Consider the following 19,663-nt stretch of genomic DNA (forward strand, 5'->3'; position numbering starts at 1 on the left):
AAGGGTGCATTGAGGTCATTTCAAAAGAAGGTGTGTAATTTTTCTAATGAACAAATGGATTACAAAATAAAATTATTCATTTGAACAATTCAGATAAAATGACACTGAAATAACACTGAAACATACTGTATACAAGTATGTGGTCGCAAACACCAAATGCATGTTTAACATGATTGCTTATATTCAATTCATTGGTTAAAGTGGCAAAAAACTGATTAGACTGGTTTAAGATTTTATAACTGGCTGCAAAAAGCTCCAATACGCTCAAACATGAGTATGAGACAACGAAGAGCTTGTGTCAACTCAGAGGAACACTGTCAGAACAAATCACACTTCCCCCAAACAAGAAACACTTTTATTTTACACTAATAAAAGATGTGGTTTTGATTCCTTGAGAAGAGGAACTTACACGCTGGCGTGTGGCTTCTTCTTGGAGAAATCGCAGGCCAGGCCCAGGTCAGAGATGCGTACGTGTCCGTGTTCATCTAAGAGGATATTCGCAGGCTGTGGGGAACAGCAAGTGATGTGGAGGTTAGGACAGTCAAAATAAATGTTTAAGAGCCTGATAAAGAAGACTGTCTTTTTGTGAGCAACACCTACAAAATTACTGTGCATTACTGTGATTCAATGAGTACATTTACTGAAGAAAAAAACAAAACAATAGTGTAACACTTTGTCTAAGTGCAAAGCCAAAAGCTTCCTGAAAAAAACATGACCATGTACACAACGGAAAGCGTGCACAATAGGGCTGGGTTAAAAAAATATTGCTTTCTCGATTTTAATTGATTCCCATTTTGAAGAACCAATATCGATTCTTACACCCGAAGAAACAATCTTTCAGCCTATGCTGCTTTCAGTTGATGAATGAACAAAGCTTTGTAGCGAGCCTCCCATCCAACAAATCCCAATTAGCATTGTGCTTTGTTACTTCTGTAAAGTCTCAGCTTTCAAATTCTGTAAATTTTATTACGAAATTCAAACAAACACTCTTTAATGTAGAGCAACAGATCGCTTTAGTGCCTCAGTAAAGCAAAGTGGCAGCGCAGAGCGCATGTGAACTGGTTGTCTCTTCCGCTTTACGACTAGTTACAGCGCATTCACACGGGGTGTCGGCATTAACGCTTCTCATTTACTTTGAATGGGTGACGTCATGTGTTGCTGAACTGAATTGTGGGGTCCGTCGAGCTGCCATTGCTCGCAGCAGAAGTTGAACATTTTTAAACTTTAAGCGCCAACGCAGATGCCAGCCAATCAGATCGCCTATGCAAATACCCTAGCGCTGACGCTAGCCAATCGCGTTAATGCAACACCGAAAAAGTAATGTGATTGGCTGTTGTCACTATGACGGTCGAGTCGAAATAAACATGAAAAACAAAGCAAAAATCAATAAATAAAACATTATAATATACTTATAATAAATATTATATATACATTTTATATATATGACCATTCCACCATTGAATGTAACACAATCCCAGCCAATGAGAACATATTTGATCTTTAATATACAGGTATTTAGACCAATGAGATTTCCTATGAGCCATATATTAGCATTAATCAAAAAATTATTATTAAAAAATGATCTTCCACATACAATTATCAGCTTACAGTTTTGGAATGATATGACGGCGAGTAAACAATAACGCATTTCATTTTGGGGTGAACTATCCCTGTAATAGACATTTCGCACTGGAAATCTTCCCATGCATTCTGGTTCTCAGGAACGTTGCTCAGAGGTATAAGCAAGCAAACGTGATCTATTTCATGCTGAGTTTTTCTTCTACACAACAGCAGTAATACTGCACCCCGCTCGCATGTGCAGTCTCCCGTTTCAGGAGCTTGCCAGGGAAGATCCTGCATATCCTCAGCAATCTGGCAGCGCGAAGCCCAAACATCTCACTTAAAATTGCATAATTCACAACGATTGCATAACTATACTCCTGCTGCTTCCACACGGAGGGTCGACAAATGACATGATATTAGCGGTCATCGCAATGGCAGGCTAAACTCTACGTTTGGGACTGTAGGTTAAGCTCCGTCATATGACGTACTTTTCCGTTTAAAGACAATAAACAGTGCTGCCAAGAGAGACAGCTTAGCCAAACTTAATAAAAAAATAACCTCAGACGACGACGCAGAACAGATTCAAGCTTACGTTACAAAATACACAAACTCGAACGGAACATTTCGTTTTCCCTTTTTAGCGGGAACAGGGAATCACAAGAACAGTTTTTCCAGTGACAGAGGACAGTACAAACAATCCTTTCAGTGTGAAAAAGAACGACTGGGATGGCGATGAACTTACTTTGAGGTCTCTGTAGACGACGAAACGATTGTGCATGTGTTCGAGGCCCAGTATGATCTCAGCTGCATAAAAACGCATATCCTTCTCGCTGAAGACCCCGTGCTGAGAGAGGTGATAGTGAAGGTCTCCGCCTGAAAGACAAGTACAATCAAACTGCATTATAAATGTATAAGATCAGGGATTCCACACCATGTAACCAATTCATTTACTGTTTGTAGGGAGTTAAAAAAAAATCTAAATTAAAGTATATTAAGCAACATAAAAAAAAAGAGCATAATAAAATAAAGCAAGATAAAAATTTAATAATAAAAAAACCAAACCAAACAAAAAAACAAATACTGAATAAACCCCGGAAAATGTATATATTTAATCGACATTTATAGTTTGAAAAATCATAAATCCTCTCTAATTATATTTCAAGTTGTAGGTCGGTTAAGGATCTTCTAGTCTACCAAGTATGAGTTTAATTAATTATTGTAATTTGATTGAGATGTCACATGAACAGCCACTTGAACAGTGTCCATTTCTGAGAATTCGGGGAAAATGTTGATCATTCTGATATGAAGGAAGGGTTATTACGACTAGATTCATGAGTGTCTAAATGCTTTTGTTGAGTTAAATCCACTGTTTCTGAAGTGTGTGATATGATTGTTTCCCAAATCAAGAAGGACGTTCAGAGAAGTGGCCCGTGCTGCAGCGCAGATACAGGAAGTGTGAGTGTGTCTGAAGAGGAAGCTCCGCCCCATGTTCAGGCTGACATTGAGTTATAGAGGAAGGCCAAAATAAGAGCCCTAAATGGCCTTCTACAATCTCACACTGGGTGGTGTTGGCTTGGATTGGTGAGACTATCTAAACTATAGCACAAAAATATGCTCATGAATCTAAAACAAAACATAAAATCGAATCAATATGAACACATAACACAGAGTCCAAAGCATTGTACTTCTGCTTTTTTTTTATTTGGAGTCTTAAAGCTGTAACACACCGGGCGAGAAGCGCCACGTAGCGTCTAGACGTATTGCACACAGATGCAGACATTTTATTGCCAGTTTGTGGTCAACAATATTGATTGTTTAAAGGTATTATTAAATTAAGATAATGTCTGTACAGCAGTCCTGATTCATAGCTGGGCGCTGGTGTGAGTACACACATTGAAAACAATGTGTTTGAATTTTAACCATGTAGTGCGATGCGACACTGCGCTTCTCGTCCGGTTGTGCGACCCCCTTTTAGTCTTTTGTGTACTGAAAAATTCATGTATTTTAGGTTTTGGCATTAAACTAGTTTTAGTATAAAAATTTGAACAAGCCTTTAGACCAAAGAGACGATGGCTGCCCTTACCATTCATCAAGTCCAGGATGAAACACAGTTTATCAGGGGTGTGGAAGGCATATGTCATACACACTATAAAAGGGCAATCCTGCAGAGAGAAAAAGAGATGGAGAGGGTACAACAAATGAAACAGGGATGTTACTGTGCAGTCTGAGTACGACGACGACGAGTTGAGTTTGCACTTGTGAACGTGTTACTCACCCCGGTGCTGACCAACGACAGCATGATTCTCTCATTGAGCGCCAGCGTTTCTCCCTGCTTCATTTTGATCCGCTTTTTATCCAAACACTTCATGGCATACCTGAGACACACACACAGTATCACATCCTTTTATCCAAACCCAAAAGAAGCTTCTTTTTGGTTTCATCCTTACAAACAGCACTTACATTTTCCCTGTGTCCGCCTTTCTGCATCCGTACACCTCTCCAAAACCCCCTCTACCGATGATCCGATGCACACTGAAGTCATTCATTGTCAACTACATGCAAAAATAAAACAATTAAATAAAACAAGATTTCAAAAGTTTTTAAAGGTGCATGAATCATTTTTGGGTAAATAAAGCACAAGAGACCAAAACGTAAAAAATGTAAAAAAATAAATAAATAAAAAACTCACATGGATGTTGAGCTCTACATTCTTCCACTGGCAGAAACGCGTGAACTTGTCGCTATAGAACAAATAGAAAGGTTTTAATGTTAAAATCATTCCCAAGCACCAAAATAACTCAAACACGAACATCTGCATTTTTTTATTAGCTTTGTAGCCGTCTGTGTCACCTTTCAATGAACTTCTGAAAGATCTTTCCTCGAAGACTGTCACAGATTTCAACTATGTATGGCTGGAAGGAGACAAGCAAACAAATGCATCAAGGATCTGTTGGGAGTCCCTGCTTTCTAAACACTTTACTTCCTTTGTGTTAAATGCACAAAAGCCTATCTGCACCCGGAAAAACAGGTTTGATTATATCATGTTGGGGGACTTACCTGAAAGAGATTTGGAGGAACTTGTTTCTTTGCTAGGTGAGTCTGGACATGGTCTACTGCCTTCTTAGAGAAGGGCTGTGAGAAAGGAAGGTAGATTAAGTGACATTTGCGATAAGGTAGGTCAAAACACTAAAACAACAAGAACAGCTTCCCCTGAATAAACGTCAAGCGTCGACATTAACCTCCTAAGCATTCCTGGTTATCACAACATAAAACAGTGTGACAATCACACAGGCCTTGAGTGTCCTATAGGCCATTGTGTTGGTTCATTCAGGCTTCCTGTTTCTGAAAAGCTACTACTACTGGAGACTGACGGAGGCTAATGGTACTCTTGTTTTCTCGACAGAAATCATTTGAGTCTCCGGATCTTCAATGGACAATAAGAAACATCATCCCTCCAGCTAGCAGCATTATAGAACCATGTTCCTTTGCATGCATCATAGTAGGGCTCATGATTATAAACAACATTTTAACAAAATATCATAAAAAAAATAACAATAAAAAAATATATATATCGTTTAGTATATACTATTATTATTATATATAATGCAAGTACTCATCTTCACTGATTAGTTCACTGTTGGATCACTATTTGATCTTGCAAATAATCATGTAGCGAATAGAAAGCTTTGACACGACAGGAGCAGATCTAGATTAGATACTGTAACCAACACGTTGCAAAATTAGTAGAACTGAAATGCAGAGACAAAATCTTGAGTATTGTTCATTATTTATTAATTTTGCAGCCCTACGTTGTATAAATGAGAAATTGCTGCAAGTGACCATTTTATAGATCCTGAATTTTTTTTCTTACATGTGAACACGACAGAAGCTCCTTCATTATGTAGACGTCGTAAATCTGTCGACTGCGCGTTAGCCTCTCCTCTTCTGAATCCAACTTCTCGTACTCTTTAATCTGAAAGGGACAAATCAAGACTACCGTCATCTCAGAGACAATCTCACGCTGTTTAATAGGACACATGGTGTTCTTCTGGTCAAATGGAATGGGAAAAAAAAACAACATATCAATTAGCCATGTCTTTGCGGGTCATAACCAGCATGACGATAAGTCAGGTCAAATACAAAAATAATCTTTAGTAAAAACATGCACAAATACCACAAAGCCCATTGAAGGGAATATACAGATGCTTGCTTGCATAGAAAAACCAATTTTACCTCCTCATAAAACTTCAGCTGTGGAACGGCCTCGTCGATCTCGTTCATGCAGAAATCCTTGAACAAGAGGAAACCTGGACAACAGAGGCAGGAAGGCAAACAGTTAGATAAGGTGCAAAACAGAATGAACGATAGAAAGATTTGACCTTTTTGAGAGTGCGCAATGCAAGAAAATGTATTTATAAATATAAAGCAAATAAAACAGCAGCTATATTGATGCCTCTGAAAGCTCCCGAAAGGCATTCATGCCAAAGTAAACAAACGTATGACTAGAGTAAATAATAAAGAGACAACTCAAATAGCAGCTTTATCACCATGAATACATATAATATGATTTGCTTTGAAGGGGGAAGTTGTTCCAACGAAGCAGAATTCCATAACCAAATCAATATCACGCGGTGAAGAAAACACAAGAAAGATCACACGCGGTATATATTTTATGGATATTCATCATAAACATGCATTCAGCCTTGCAAAGAAAGTTCCTGATTTGTCATGGTGTCATGAAAATAAATGTCATTGAAAGGTTATGTTTTTATGCACAAGAATTTCATATTTTCAACCTTTGGATTGAGGATAAAATATGACGCAAACTGCTTCTGGGATTCACCGAAACAGTTTAGCTCTCATTCGTGACTTGCGGATACCGGTACAGTGCTGATGGTATACGCTCTCAATGAATGAGGGACGATAACAACAACCTAACCAGTTGACTGCGGATTAGTTACTGTTAAGAGGATTATCCTTAAATCACAGGACAGACACCACTATCCTAATTCAGAAAATCCCCCATCAGACAGCCACCTTGACCTTCCATTTCACTCGATCCTGCCAGCTGGAGCATTTCCCTTCTCATCTTCAACTTGTTTGCTTTTCAACAAAGCACAGCAGAAGTTACCAGTTAAACAACCCATGCGCTCACGTGGTGACGACGTGGCACAGAGGGAGATCATCAGCATAGACAGCAAAGTTGAGACTGTTCCCATAGCAACAATAATGGGCCACCATCATGAGCGGAGGGGACGGGCCTCGGATAGAGATCGCTGCCCGTCTCAGTGTCTGACTGGGTGACCGCGCAGGGCAAAAGTCACAGGATGAAATGCAATTCAAGGGTGTCAAGAGTGCTATGGCCCTTGCAAGTCATATAAACAGAGCAGATGAAAGATGCAGGAGGAAGGAACGTTGTTCTAGAGGTGCCAGTTCTAGCGTTGGGCTATGAGATCTGAGAGCGTGGCCACTTCTGATACCTGCAGCATTAGTGCGAGCTGATTACCACTGTTAAAATAGGAGGGCAGTGCAGACGTTAATTGGATCACAGTGGAATTATCTTTTAGGAGATTAAAAGCAACAAAAAAAAAAACACCACAAACATGGTGCTGCTGGGCAGCTACAGCACAACATCTATACATATTCATTTTAAATAGTGTTTTAAAAAGACATCACAATAATACAACACAGCTAAAATTATATGGGCATAATAATTTACATTTGCGCATTACATTAACAGATGCTTTATATTCAAAATGACTTATATCCAAAAACAGTGTTGTGATACTTTATTCTCACCAGTCCATGCAGATATATTTTTAATATCTTTACAAAACAAACATTTCCATAATTTAACTTATTTTTAAATAGCCTATATATTTAAAAATGTGAATGTACGTATGTGCATTGTCACTTATATTTTATAAATGTATAAAACGAACAGCTAATACTAGGATGCATTAAGATAATGAAGGGTGATAAAGCAGCTCAGATAAATATGGCCTGATTTCTAGGGACAAAACTGTCATTCTTTTCACAACCAACTACAATCTTCAGGTCTGAAACTGCTCCTTTTCACAGTCCAATCAATTCACAATGGATAAAGTCATGTCTTGTCCTGCTATGTTCATAAATGCATCACAATAATGAATTAAAATTGTCAGTGAATGCTGGTTCACGTTGACATCACTGTAACTCAAAAAGCAGAATGCATGAACTGAGGAGCATTTACACCAAAATATTACAACGCAAAGCTGAAATTACATGGGGCCGAATAGTGTTGTCAAAAGTACCGACTTCGGTACCAAGTGGGTACTGAAATTTAAAAAATGTGACGACATCAGCATTTCCCTCTAGCATTTTGAGCACTGTTGAACGGATTCTTAAACACCTCTGATTGGCCATTGTGTTCACGCGCTCAACATACTGTATATGTCTGTGATTGGCCGTTTGAAAGCAGGCGACTATCAGCGGATCCGTCTATCGGTGGTTATATTATGGATCCGCTGAGAGACGCCTGCTTTCAAACGCTCCCGTGTGCATCTTGCGCAAGCGCTTGGTGAAGAGCATCAAAGATAACTATTTACAACATGTTTTTGAAGCGCTGATCGTTGTAGCCAATCACAGACATACATGTTGAGCGCATGAATACAATGTCAGTCTATGGGATATTTTACCCATTTTCACAAGTTCAATCACTTTTAAAAGTACTCACAAACTCTTCCACAAGCTACACTATTTCAGATATAGTTAATTTCCATGTCACAAATCGGACCCCCAAGTATGAGCAATAGTAATGAAAAGTAGTAGTGATACTAATAAGGGCCTTTCAGCACATTTTCTTCTCCTCTTAGTATCTTCCCCGCCGTCCTCTTCCTCCTCTCTGTTATCTCTCAGACACTCATCTTTGTTTTCCTCCCTTTCCTGCTGTCTGCAGTGTAGAGTCAAGAGGTCTCAAATACAATCCAGAGAGGAATAAACCCAGCGGCTAGTGACACGAACACAGATGTATGAAAACGCATGGATCACAGTGAAAACATATTGATCAGATGGCAGTCATATAAATGAGATGCACAAATGCAAGGAATCAACAGGCAGATGAGGGTAGGTACAAACTGGTTAAAAACTAGTTTAACACTTCCAGCTCTAAATGTCAGATTAGCCACATATAAACACACACACACACTGACTGCACATCAATTGAAACTGCAGATAATATCGTCTAATTCAGGGTTTTCTCATATCCTTATGTTCTGAGCAGGAATGAGTAGGTGAGCTAGAGTGATAGATATAGAAATCACGCTGTAGAGGACGTGGCTTACGTCACAGAGTTAATGGATTACCCTTAATCGTACTTTGAATGCACAAAACAATCTCTCTCCTTGATTGCAGGATTCTGACTCGAGCCCAAGTACAGGTGGGGTAAGCTTGCTGACGGACCACTCAGTGTGTGCTTTCTCTTGAAGCACGGGAGATCTGGGAGGACGGTCACTGAATCACATAATTACATGTAGGTCTACAAGGAATCTTCACTATTTTTTTATTTTTTTACCACCGTGTTGATTCAAAGTCAACTTTAAATCAAAATTGCCAAATCGCCATTTAGTCTATAGCTGCATACATGGAATTTATTATATATCTGCATTATACACACACACATACATATATTAGGGGTGTGACGAGACTCTTATCTCACGAGACGAGACATGAGATTGGGTTCACAAGAACGAGACAAGACTTTTGCACAATATTTTATCAAAATCCTCAATAACAAAATTCATGACTGGAAGAATAGTCTGCAGGTGCATTTTGAAATGTTTTACCTAATTATCTTGTAATGAATGTCATTTCAGTTCTACTTTGTGAGTATGAATTATCAAATGCATTGAAAGACAACAATAGAAAAGCACTGTAAAAGATTTTGCTACAAACTGGTTTGAGGCTGTGTGTGACCTCCACAAATTGAACAGAAATAAAAACAGTAAGTAGCAAAAAAAAAAAAAAAAAAATCGTCGTTTTATTAAGTGCAAACAATAAGTGCAAGCAACCATAATCAAAGTACTGTAGCACACACTCTTTATAATTGTGAAATTGCGGTTTTATTTTGCACCGGCAGTTACAGGGTTAAGGCGTTCGGGAAAAGGCCGGGTCGAGAGAAACGACCAAGTGTACAGTTGTTCCTCCGATTTGTTCTGATTAAAAGTTCAGAAACGGAGCCTCCCTTGTCTGTCGTTCTTCAGACGTTACAGTAACCTCTCCATATTCAAAGTGCAAACAGAGAGCAAAACGGAGACCAGAGCCACAACCACACAGTCCAGAGATAGGTTTGATATTGTGAGACAGGCTATTGGGGAGCTCGTGTTTTACTTCCACTTTCAAATTCGCGATCGCACGTACTCTGTGTATAGGGAGCAGCGGTGCTGAACACGCATCCTACAAGACAAGACATTTATCAGACGCTCAGGCTCTGTTACGCAACGAATCCTCCGGCCCTCGTCACGCGATCAGTGAACCGTGATTCCTGCTTCGCTGTGCGACTGCAACTCGTGCTGGATGAGCAGAGCAGACGTTTACAACGGTTTTTATTTTTTATAAAAACAGCAAAGCGACAGTGGAGGCGGTGCCGCGGTGGGAACCGCAACGTAATGTGAACGTAGCGGTGGCAACCGTGGCATATTCTAGGTTAATTTCACCCTCACGCTCCGTCAAGGCGATATCATGAGACAGCTTTTCACTCGAAGAGAAATCTTGTCACATTTTAGTCTCGCGAGATCTCGTCACACCCCTTATATCTCTCTATCTATCTCTCTATCTATCTTTTTTAGGGCTGCATGATTATGACAAAAATCATAATTGTCAATTATTCCCTTGCAATTGTAATTGCGATTATTAATTACGATTATCACAATTTACATTGAATGATGTCTTGAATAGCTTTATACCATTGTACCAAGCAACTGCATGCCATATTTTTAAATAAAAATAAAACAAGAAGCTGAAAACACTGTTCCTGAAAAACTTTAAGCCTCAAATGTCAACAATACATTGGTTTGGTTTCTTTAAATAAATAAATAAATAAAAAGTTAAAATATGCATGGTATAGCAGGGGCTTTCGCACTGGGTAGTTCTAGGAACTTAGTTCTAGGAACTAGCCATCAAGGTGGTTCCCCGAGAACTAATGTACCCAATATGGCCGTGTTCCTGGTTGCGTTCCCACCACCAGTAGGAAATCTGAAGTGACGTAAGCCACGCTTGTTGATGTGATTTATTTTGCATGGCAGACTTTTATGTTGATTTGAAATCAAAGCAGAAATACATAATCATGTTTCGCCTGGTCCCCTCAAAGTTGCGTTGGATTTTCTCCTTAGTGTAAAGATTGAGAGGTCCATCTATCACTGTTTTCCATGTTCGTAGAGTTACCCTTAATGTGACCACTTACCACTGGGTTGTCTGAAGTAGTCGTGATTAGTCGTAACTAGTCATAACATGCTCTAAACACACCTCTTAAGCACGAAGAATAATGTAAGTGAACTTTTTTTTGTAATCGTGGCATCCGTAATTGTAATCGCGATCAGAAATTCGATTAATTATGCAGCACTAATATGTATATAAATACGCTTTAACTATTTACATGCATGTGGGTTACCTGCGTCTCAGAGTAAATGCTGTTCCACAGGAACTGTTGTCATTTACATGAGTGGAGCATCTCAAATTCCAGCTCTGCATTTGCTGTGAGTTTAGGCTTGCTTATAACGTTCATCTGGGATTTCATCAGATTTGTTAAACCTACGCCAATGTTTCTACACGTGAACTATTGTTCATCGCGATTTCAAAATGAAAGTTTAAATCATCACTCATGAGTTTGCATGTTTTGATGTCCACATATTCCTGGTCAAGAAATGACAGATTAAGGGAACATTGGAATTAAACGTTGTTTGGCCAATATTGAACAAGTTATTATGTTGTATGTGTAACAACAACAATCACTAGGCCGTTGGTGCCCTCTGTAGGCATGTGTTATAATATGTAATGTAAGTAAGATTATTGTTTATATTATGTATTTTAACACTTATGTTCTAGTAACCATATGATTACTTGCTTTTTGATATTTTATTCGAACCAAGTATTATTGCCTCATTGTTATAATATATTTATTTAAGTCATTTTGAAGGCTTACGTCTTTGCTAATGGTTTATTTTTATTACCTCAAAAAAAAAAAGAAAGAAAAAATGTAAAATGGGCTATGAATGCCGGATCTGAATGATAAATGGATAAAAGCGTCTGGCAGAAGAAGAATTAGCTGAGAGTGCTATAGTCTCATTAGCAGTTAAAAGCATTATCAAATGAGCCTAAAAGCTACATAAACATTGAGGGGACTAATAAAAGGCCTGACTCTCTCCTCACCACTTGTTTGACAAGACTGATTCTGCCGTTTTTACCAGCCACCCGGAAGCGTATACTGAGATCTCAATACTGAGATGTGGTACTCTATGAGAGAAGGGGAGGAGCGCTCACATGCGTGTGCAAGAGTGCAGGCCAACACTAACCACACTGCCCACGCATAGCCCCAAAACACAAGGAACTACATTAGAGTTTACTGTTGGCCACTGCAAAGGGAATTAAACACCATTTCGTGGGCGACCTTCAAGAGCTAGCTTAGTAGGCCAGGTTAATGTGTCTTTATTTTACAATACCTTCCCAACAAGGTGAGTGTCTCAGTGATGTTTACAAGGCGAACGAAGATGGAACATGGAAAAACGGACAGCCCATTAAACACACACAAGCGCACACAGACACACACCCATGCGCATACACACACACACACACACTGCAGACTCAGCAAACAAGTGTCAGTTTATTTTAGGTCTAAATTGTCATGACTATTTCACACACGCCCTTGCACTTTCTTATTCTGTTACACACACACGCAAACACTTCCCTATGCAAAGTTTCAATATTAACAAAAGCAAAAAGACATCATGCTCATGTCAGGCCGAATAGAGAATGGGTTTGAGACTCACAGCCAGAGCTTCTAAATCCTTCTAGTCTCGAGCATCATGACTATATATATATATATATATATATGATGAATCACCCAAAAATGAAAGTGCATTCCTCATTTCCTCGTGTTGTTACAAACTGGTTTGACCAACTTTCTTCTGTGGAACGCAAAAGGCGGCATTTTTAAGATTTTTTTTTTACCCTACAATAAAAATAAAATTGTAGTCCAAACCTGACTTTCACACACACACACTATCCCTTGCTCACTCACTCACTTGCGCTCACTCACTCGCACACACACACACACACACACACACACTCGCTCACTGGCGCGCACACACACGCTCACTGTTGCTCGCGCTCTCACTCACTCGCGCACACTCACTCTCGCTCACATACTCAACCCGTGGAGGACCGTTAAAAAATTAAACATGCTAGTCTATCGCAGACGCGCTGTAGGTTGTCGCCCAGACACACTGACTATACGAGATGAAACGATCGAATCTTGCGTCCCGACACCCGTTGTCGTTTACGCATCCCCACGACACCCATAGGTCAAACGGATCGTGCCAAAATCGCGCTAAAATCGTGTAATCTGAACCAGGCAGGTAATAAACGTTTGACCTATCACGCAAAGAACCTATTAAAGCACTAAGACATGGGAACAGTATAGCTAACATTCACATTTGAATATTTATCGCAAGTCATATCGTCATCGCAATATTAAACAATGTTATCGCACATCGCAGCTTTTCCTTACATCGTGCAGCCCTAGTATCTACAGAAGGAAAAATTAATGCGGGTTTGGAACGACATGAGGGTGAGTAAATAGACAATTTCAGCTTCAAAGAATAAAAACAGTAAAATAGTAAAGGCATATATCAAGATTATCATCCGATAATGATAAAAATGCTGTGCTACGCATTAAACGCAGATAATTTCCACGCTAGAGAGAAGAACTAACATTTTTTTCTTCCTGGTAAAAGTAATACCAATAAAACTTCAAACAGGTTATTTGTCATCCGTCATGTAACAAACCTTTCATCAAAGAGCCCACATGTTGTAAACTAGCTGCCGCCGTTGCTTACTTAAATGACACATCATCACCTTAAGGTAAATTTTCCCTTGATACTGACTTGGCATTCTGAATGCATTACTACTTCATCTGGAAACCAAAACATCTACTGCTCAGCGGGAAACTCCCGTGGTGGAGCAGCTTGGAGCAGAAGATTGCTCTTTTGGAAGCTATGGCTCATTCTTCAAGCAGTCATCTCACAACGTCAAACTGGCAGGTTTGGCAAACGGCCGTGCGTTCAAGGAAGGTCATAAGCTTAATTTGAAAAGCCGCAAACGTCTCCAGCTGCATATTGACAAATTGGTGACAGCTTTTTAAAACAATCATTCAAACACTCCAAGAGTCAACAGGATGTTCAGTATCGCAGTGATCTAACCTACAGGACCTGATTGGTAAAACCGGTGGTAAGAAAATAACTTAAGAGCCGTGTCACACGACTAGAATAAACACCGCAATTACAGGGCAAAGGCACATATACAGATACAGCCCGAGTCTGCCTGGGAAAATAACTGTACGACAGACCACAGCGCGTAAAAAGCAACATGGGCCCTGGGCCAAAACTGGACAGAGGACGAGAGACTGTGGCAGAGAGACAAAAGAGAAAACAGCCTGAAATGATTAGAAAACTACACAACATGGTGACCGGCCAAGAGACAATGATTCTGTGAGAGAACGCCTGCAGTCACGGCATATAAATGCAGTTCTAAATGCTTAAAAGGATCAGACACAAATTGGATATGTTTGGAAGTGAATCAACCCAAAACACAGAAAGGATGTGAATTTCGGTCATTCGGACTGCTCGAGTACCCGACAGATAAATACATGGGATGCGTCAAATATGAAGTGATGGGGCGAGCTCTCTGGAATGCTTTTATTGAATATACAAATTAAGTGCGTGCATAATTATGCAAGTTGATATTTTGAAAATATTTTTTCCAAGCACATTTGACCAATTCCAAACCACATAAATCTGAATAAGTACTATTCATTTTGTATTTAATCATTCATAAGTAGGGTTGAGAACCGAGAATCGGTTCTTATCCAGAACTGTCAGTGTTTTTGAAAAATACGCACTTCACACTTTATTTTTTAATCAGTAGGGATGCACAATATTTCGATATCGTCCGATAAATGGTCTTTTTTTTTTAAATGTTATCGTTATCGATCCGATAAGAAAATTAGGCCTATATATCAGAGCCGATAGATAATAGATTATTTACTTCAGTTAAGAGATGCGTGCTGTTCGCCATGATGGTTTTGAATGAATTATAAATTGATGACTTGTTTAGATACACATTGTGTAGGTAACTATAAAATTGACTCTATTCTTCTCACACTTCACCAGCCACTTACTTTAATGTATTTCGGGAGAAGTGGATGAATTGACGTGTTGTAGCCTGACAGATACAATTCTCTGAACTGCAGCGCGTACTAACAATTAGGTTAGCTAATGTATGAAAGGTATTGCGGAGGATTTTCTTTTTCCGGGTGGATCATCAAGACTATTGGTCCTCCTAGTTGTCAATCATTCTGGTGATATGTTTACGTAAGGCCGTCGTACGTGCTCGTCCCTAGGTAGTTTTCGCTTTCTGCGCATGCGCACTTTTGGGTGTATGTGTGTGGTGAGCTACGGTTTCAGCCATTCATTGAAGCTCGCCTCACCGGGTTTTTTCAAAATGTCTGAGGGTCGCAAGAGAAAAAGTGTCAACAAATTGTATGACGAGAAGAGAAAGGCCTCTGAAGAAAGAAAGAAGACCAGAGTGTTTTTGGGAGAATATTTCACAGGCTGGCGTGCGCTAAAAGCACAGGTTGGGCTTCCCACTGATGCCTCAGTCACGAAGTTTCTACTCAACAGGTAAAGGAAAGTAGGCTTGTATGAGCCATGCCAACAGCAACTTGTAAACAGAGCGTGCACGAGGAGAACTAGGCTCGTGCATGCTCTCTCGTGCACACGTTTAATAGGCGTTCCCTCTCGGGAGCAGGTAGAGTGTTGCGCATGTGCATTTTTGCAAAAAGTGGAGAGGGCGGTTCTTTTCTAAAATTCGGGAAAATCCTCCGCTATACCTTGAAGTAAATAATCTATTATCTATCGGCTCTGATATATCGGCCTAATTTTCTTATCGAATCGATAACGATAACATAAAAAATGACCATTTATCGGCCGATATCGATATATAGTGCATCCCTACTGATTAAAAAATAAAGTGTGAAGTGCGAGGATGCTGGTGGAAAGGACGAGCCAACGAGCCAGCATACAGACTCAGACCATGATGACGAGAGCACAGGTGCGGACAGGCAGGAACTGAGTGAGCAAAGGAAACAGAAAAGGCAATATATAGGCAAAGGCAAAAATAATCAAACATCAAAAAACATCCATGGTGTTTTATGGTGTCACGGTTTTCATTTGACAGTTAAAAGATCAAAACATTTTGCCAACATGGGGTCTTGTGTCACTGCAGCCTTTTAACATCAGTGCAAAACTAGGGTATGCAAATTAAGAGAACTATTCATCAGCATGCATTGATTAATCCCATGTTGTAGCCAAAAAAAAAGAAAAAAAAAGGTGCAACCAACACATGTACTGGTGGGACCGACTTAAAAATTTGTCGCAAATGCAGTGGGAAGAATGAGTCTAGAGCCCGGCATAACTAACTGAACACTACTATAAAGTGCTGTCATCTAAATGTATTTCTAACTGACATTTCCTCTCTCTTTGCTCCACATCTAGGATGTATTGCTTTCACTAACCTTGTTGCACTGCTAAGTGGGATTGCCTTCTCCACATACATGCAATGTGTTCAACACCGCTTTGCCAGGTAGACTAGCTCTCCAGAGCATCTCCTAGCAGTTCACACAGCAACGGGAAGAGAAAAGCAGCCTTCAAATATTAATATGGTCTCTGGTCTATACTCAAAGGAGAGACAGCCACCACAAACTAGCCATTGATTTTGTCTCTTCTATGTCTGGACTGCATGTGAGCAACACAATGCAACAAATATATAAACTCTAGTATGTAAATAAAATGTGTTAAAATTCACATCATACATAATAAATGGTAAATGGAAAATGGAAAGGGTTTTTAAGACTTGTTAAGAATGTAAAAATGAAGCTGGTAAAAGATATAGATGTAATTGATAGTTCCTGCAAACATTAACAATCTATATTACCAGGTCATTTTATTCACTGACCCCAGTCACCACGCATTTTCTAAAAGTGTCCCTTAAGCTGCGTAATTTGAGTATCCCTAGTGTAGGCCAAAGAGAGAAAGAGAGAGGGCGAGTGGGGTGGAAATAATGACATTGACTGGCCAATTAATTCTCCAAATCCCAGAGCAATTAACAGAGGCTGGTGGATCAAAGAAGTGTCAATTAATGCAATGCTAGTGTACACATGCACACGTATGCATGAGCTCAATCACACACACATCTGGGCACAGGCGCTCTGACTCGCTGATAAAGGACACGCATCAATATGTTGCACTCTCGGGCACGTATCACAATGGCATTACAGACAATGGTCGCACCAAATGTGTGTTTGGCCCATCTAAACGCAGTGAAAACGAAACCTAAACCATTAATAGGCATTGATCAATCCAACCAATCAGAGCTACCAGCCTAGGGCCAGAAAGAGGATGGGTCTAATTATCCTACTATTATATCTGAGTATAATCTGTTAGGGGTTTTATTTGCTTCCTTTGAATGGAAATCATCGATTTCCTAATTCATCTTTTAATTTCATTTTCCCGGTCGCCAAGCAAACAAAGAATATCTTTGGCGTTCCCATGGAAACCGCAGTTGCTAAGCAACACAAAACTCTGAAACATCCATTCCAGAACTCTTGACAGATGGAACGAGAGAGAGATAAAGGGAGATGTGAATGAGGGAGGAGGAGGGGTGGACAGGCAGAACACAAATGAAGAAACCAGGAGGAGGGCAGATAGAGGAATAACAACATAACAACAGATCGGAACGTTAGGGAGATCAATAGGAGCTGTGAACGCCTCCCTCGGGCATCAAAGCCATGAGATGCATGCAGCAGAATAAATGACAGCTGACCGACCGAAAGCGATCGCAGAGATACGAGGATGGTTTTAAGATGTGTGCGCACTGGGACGGAGTGTACTGTGTCCTTTGACAGCTCTCTGGCCTGTCATCGTGAAACCATTAATGACGATAAACAGGGAGGCGGGGTCTGCATGATAAGTGATGGGTCTGGAGGGGGGTGGGCCAGGAAATGAAGAGACTGCTCATCTGGCTGTGTATCATAAACAAGTACTCTGACTCACAGCAGAGCAATCACAGCTATTGATGGTATTTTCGTTTGTTATGGATGACCCTGACAGGACAAATTAAGAAGCGGGATCGCACTAATACTACGTCTGAACTAACATTAAATATTCATTTCTTTCATTCAAAATGATGTGTGAAATTGCATGTAAGAGTGGTTTAAAGGATTACTTCTGACAAATTTTTTAATTGCGTCATTTGCTCACCCTCACGTTGTTCCAAACCTGTTAGTCTTTCTTCCGGAATACATAAAATAAGAAGCTTAGCAGAATGCACTATATACACAAGTCTTCTGAAGTTATACAATAGCTTTGTGTGAGAAACAGACTGAATGTAAAGTCACTATTCTCAGAATGTCATTCATGCATGTGCATTTTTTCATCAGTAAAATATGCCTGTTCTTTCACAAATTACTATTATCATCATCATCATTCCTGTAGCTCAAGCAGCAGGGCATGTCATTGCCAAGGTCATGGGTTCAATTCCCAGGGAATGCATGAACTGATAAAGTGTTATAGCTTGAATGCGATACAAGTTGCTTTAGATAAAAGTGTCTGCCAAATGCATGAATGTTAAATGTGTTATTGATATCCTTTCATGCCACATGGAAGAAAACATCTATAGTTTCATAACAACATAAGTAGGGCTGCACAATATATCGAAATATCGCAATATGCATATCGCAACAGCTTGCAATAACTGGGATCATGAACAAAAGACAAAGAGAAAAATCACTCACTGCTCTTTGCTAAATAACTTTTGTAGCTGCAATAAGAATCAGTATCGCCTATATTTAATTCAAACAGTGAAAACTAAGCAGAGTTTATTTTCACATTTGATTATTCAGTTTGTTGTTAAATAAACCTAATGTAGGATAACCCGAAACCCTAAACCCTGTGGTTTACACTGTTAAAATAATACTTCTTATGTTTCAGTAAAACACTGCTGTTCACTTTCAGAAGTTGTAGGGATGTTTTCTTGTCACAAAAAGAGTGTAAATAAATCTATTTTAAAGATAATTTAAGTTTACTTCACACACTTTTTAAGCATTATCGTATCGCATTATTTAAAGGTACAATATGCAAGAATTTTTTGCCGCTAGAGGGCGCTACATTCCAAACAACAACAACGGCGTAGCTTGATGACGATGTGAAGGAGCGTGGAATGATGGGAACTGTCGTTTTAAACTCCACATTGGATGTAAATCAGTCAGACGGGAATCGAAAAATCATGGTCATGGATGAGGTTAAGTTCTATTTTTATAAATGTTGCGTTTAATGACACGCTTTTTGTGGCGAGGGGGGCGTGGTTCAGCGCGGTCTGCAATGGGAGAGAGAAGAGACGAGCAAGTAGGTCAAGTGCAAATGACGAACACCTGTGTCTTATTGCAGTGATCCGCGTGGAGAGACCGCTTATAAGCCGCGCGCTGGAACGAGAGAGAGACTGAAGAGAAAATTGGACGCAGAGAAAGAAAACCGGTGGATCCGAGCTCTCATTTTTGAACTGTTTTGTGCCGTCGCGGTTGCCACGGTGAATGTGCGTTGTGCGCGACTTTTGTTTGTTTTGCTTTATTTTAATAAAGTACGAGTCCCAGTCACGCCGACCCCTGTCTTCTTCCTTCCTGACTCTTGAACCTCATCACACTTTTATTTCATTAAAATGAATTAACCGCAAGAAAAGTAAGGTTTAATACTACATTGGTTATCATAGATGTTACTGTATGTCGAATTCATTGTTG

General features: G+C 39.7%; 1 protein-coding gene across 1 annotated transcript in view; it reads right to left on the bottom strand.

Annotated features, from left to right (window-relative positions):
* grk3 (G protein-coupled receptor kinase 3) overlaps positions 1 to 19,663 on the bottom strand; it is a 59,944-nt gene that overhangs the window by 24,246 nt on the left and 16,035 nt on the right. The window contains exons 3-12 of the mRNA XM_084401143.1: positions 5,797 to 5,870; positions 5,435 to 5,536; positions 4,621 to 4,695; positions 4,414 to 4,475; positions 4,253 to 4,304; positions 4,024 to 4,115; positions 3,839 to 3,938; positions 3,647 to 3,725; positions 2,306 to 2,436; positions 410 to 504 (exon numbers count right to left, since the gene is read on the bottom strand). Of these exons, the coding sequence (XP_084257269.1) occupies positions 410 to 504; positions 2,306 to 2,436; positions 3,647 to 3,725; positions 3,839 to 3,938; positions 4,024 to 4,115; positions 4,253 to 4,304; positions 4,414 to 4,475; positions 4,621 to 4,695; positions 5,435 to 5,536; positions 5,797 to 5,870 (862 nt within the window). The remainder of the gene's footprint in view (positions 1 to 409; positions 505 to 2,305; positions 2,437 to 3,646; positions 3,726 to 3,838; positions 3,939 to 4,023; positions 4,116 to 4,252; positions 4,305 to 4,413; positions 4,476 to 4,620; positions 4,696 to 5,434; positions 5,537 to 5,796; positions 5,871 to 19,663) is intronic.

Source organism: Rutilus rutilus, assembly GCF_951802725.1.
Source record: "Rutilus rutilus genome assembly, chromosome: 25".
In the NCBI taxonomy this organism is placed as follows: domain Eukaryota; kingdom Metazoa; phylum Chordata; class Actinopteri; order Cypriniformes; family Leuciscidae; genus Rutilus; species Rutilus rutilus.